This window comes from Eimeria mitis, genomic scaffold (genome assembly GCF_000499745.2).
Source record: "Eimeria mitis Houghton genomic scaffold, Emh_scaff985, whole genome shotgun sequence".
Taxonomy (NCBI): Eukaryota; Apicomplexa; class Conoidasida; order Eucoccidiorida; family Eimeriidae; genus Eimeria; species Eimeria mitis.
The window spans coordinates 11389-13989 of record NW_013577237.1 but is presented as its reverse complement, the minus strand read 5'-3'; the positions used below and the strand labels follow the sequence as shown (position 1 = coordinate 13989).

The 2601-nt window shown below is 51.0% G+C and overlaps 1 protein-coding gene across 1 annotated transcript in view; it reads left to right on the top strand.

Annotated features, from left to right (window-relative positions):
* Positions 1-1128: 1128 nt before the first annotated feature.
* The window catches only part of EMH_0026770 (uncharacterized protein), a gene marked incomplete at both ends in the record, with an annotated part of 3081 nt that continues 1608 nt past the window's right edge, over positions 1129-2601 (top strand). The window contains one exon of the mRNA XM_013502665.1: positions 1129-2601. Coding sequence (XP_013358119.1) covers positions 1129-2601 — 1473 coding nt within the window.

Sequence of the window (2601 nt, the reverse complement as noted above, 5' to 3'; positions counted from 1 at the left end):
ATATATATATATATATATATATATATATATATATATGTATAATGGCTAGCTAGCTAGCTAGCTAGCTAGCTAGCTAGGTATTTGTCTTCGCTTTGTGGGGGTGTAGAGAGAGAAGAAGAATTACAGAGAAAAATATTTATACATTTTTGGGGTGTATGTACAGCTCAGCTATCTGCTACCACTATGGCTGCTGCAGCGACACTCATATATAAATTATATTTTTTTATTTGTTTTGTTTCAGCAGAAATATATAAAAAATAATTATAAAAAAACATAAAGACAAAGTTAATTACACACGGGACCTAGTTCTGTAGCAGGAACTGCAACAACAGCAACTGCAGCAGCAGCAGCAGCAGCAGCAGCAGCAGCAGCAGCAGCAGCAGCAGCAGGCGGTGGTGAGAGACCGCTATGCGTGCAGCTTCTTCTGCTGTTTGTGTGCTGTATTTTGGTGTTGTTGATTGAAATATTTATTTTTATAAATTAAATAAATAAAAATAAATAATAAACAAAACAAATAAAATACTGTTTCATACGGATGCAGCAGAACGAGGTGTACATACACCCCACGCTGCTGCTGCTGCTGCTGCTGCTGCTGCTGCTGCTGCTGCCCCCAGGTCTCTTCTTCTTTCCGCCTGACATTTCTTTCTTTCTCTACAAATACTCTAAACCTAACAAATTAGGGTTTAGGGTTTAGGGTTTAGGGTTTAGGGTTTACACACAGGCTCCCCCGTATACCGCCAGACCCTGCGACGCCGCGAATGGACCGCGGCGGTTTAGGGTTTAGGGTTTAGGGTTTAGGGTTTAGGGTTTAGGGTTTATATGCTAGTGAGCTGTGATATTGAGTTTCTGCGGCGGTTTTCCTTATAGTTGCTTCAAGAAGACAGCAGCAGCAGCAATAGCAGCAGCAGCAGCAACAGCAGCAGCAGCAGCAGCAGCAGCAGGCGCCGACGCACGAAGGTGACCGCAGCAGCAGCAGCAGCAACAGCAACAGCAGCAGCAGCAGCATCAGCTACATACGTAAGAAATATTTAAGCTGGTGATGCCCAGGGTCCACAGCTCTAGGTTTAGGGTTTAGGGTCTAGGGTTTAGGGTTTAGGGTTTAGGGTTTAGGGTTTAGGGTTTGGGGGGATGCCCCCGCGTGGCTCTGGGCAGAGTAGCAGCCTCCCCCAGCAGTCGCCTTCCAGCGGTGATGCAGCAGCAGGAGCTGCAGCAGCAGCAGAAGCAGCAGCAGCAGCAGAAGCAGCAGCAGCAGCAGCTGCAGCAGCAGCAGCAGCAGGAGTGGCGGCAGCAGAAGCAGCGGCAGCAGGAGCAGCAGCTGCAGCAGCAGGAGCAGCAGCTGCAGGAGCAGCAGCAGCAGCAGGAGCAGCAGCAGTAGAAGTAGCAGCAGCAGCAGCATTACTTGCGGGTCCAGCAGCAACCGCAGCAGCAGCAACAGCAGCAGAAGGAGCTGCAGCAAGACGAGCAACAGCAGCAGCAGCAACAGCAGCAGCAGCACAAGCAGCAGCAGCAGCAGCAGCAGGACCAGAAGTATCAGCAGCAAACCCACAAGCAGCAGGCGTATCTGCATCATCAACCGCAGCACTTGCAGCAGCTGACTCAGCATCAGCAACAGCAGCAGCAGCAGCAGCAACAGCAGCAGCAGCAGCAGCAGCAGCAGCAGCAGCAGCAAATACAGAAGATGCAAGGAGTTCATCTGGTTTTTTCTCTACAGCTTCATTTCAATTAAATAGCAGCAGAGAGACGCTAGACTCACCATCAACAGAAACAACGCAGCAGCAGCAGCAGCAGCAGCAGCAGCAGCAACAGCTGCAGCAGCAGCAGCAGCAGCAGCAGCAGCAAAGGCAAGAACAACAGCAGCAGCACGAGCAGAGCTACCATCGTCGTCACCATCATCCGCGGCAGCTGCATCAGCTGCAGCAGCACCACCCCCCCCACCACCATCCGCAGCAGCAGCAGCAGCAGCAGCAGCAGCAGCAGCAGCAGCAACAGCAGCAGCAGCAGCACAGAAAGAGGCTGCAAGCGATGGATGCGGATTGCTCAGGCCCCCCCCCTCCCTCTGCTGGGGGAGAAGGGGTAGACAGCAGCAGCAGCAGCAGCAGCAGCAGCAGCAGCAGCAGCAGCAGCAGCAGCAACAAAAATAATAATGAGAGAAAGACAAAAGAAAAAGCAAAAACAAACGCAAGTGAGTCTGACGATGAGTATAATAAAGAAACGCAAAAAGAAAAAAAAGAAAAAAAAGAAAAAAAAGAAAAAAAAGAAAAAAAAGAAAAAACAGAAAGACAAACAAATACATCGTTTTATCGTTTGCATGCATCTGCTGCTAGAACGTTGCTGCGGCGTTTAGGTGCAGCAGCAAAGGCTCGTGCTTCTCGTCTCTCTCACCACCCCTCCCAGCAGCAGCAGCAGCAGCAGCAGCAGCAGCAGCAGCAGCAGCAGCAGCAGCAAGCAGAAGAGGACCCGCTAGCTCTATGGGCCGGGGGCTGCTGCCTCCCCTGCGTGGGGTGTATGCACAGCAGCGACTGTCTTTTTATCTCCTGCTGCACGGATTTTCATCTCCCGCTGCAGCTGCGGCAGCAGCGGCAGCTGCAACGCATGCTCCAT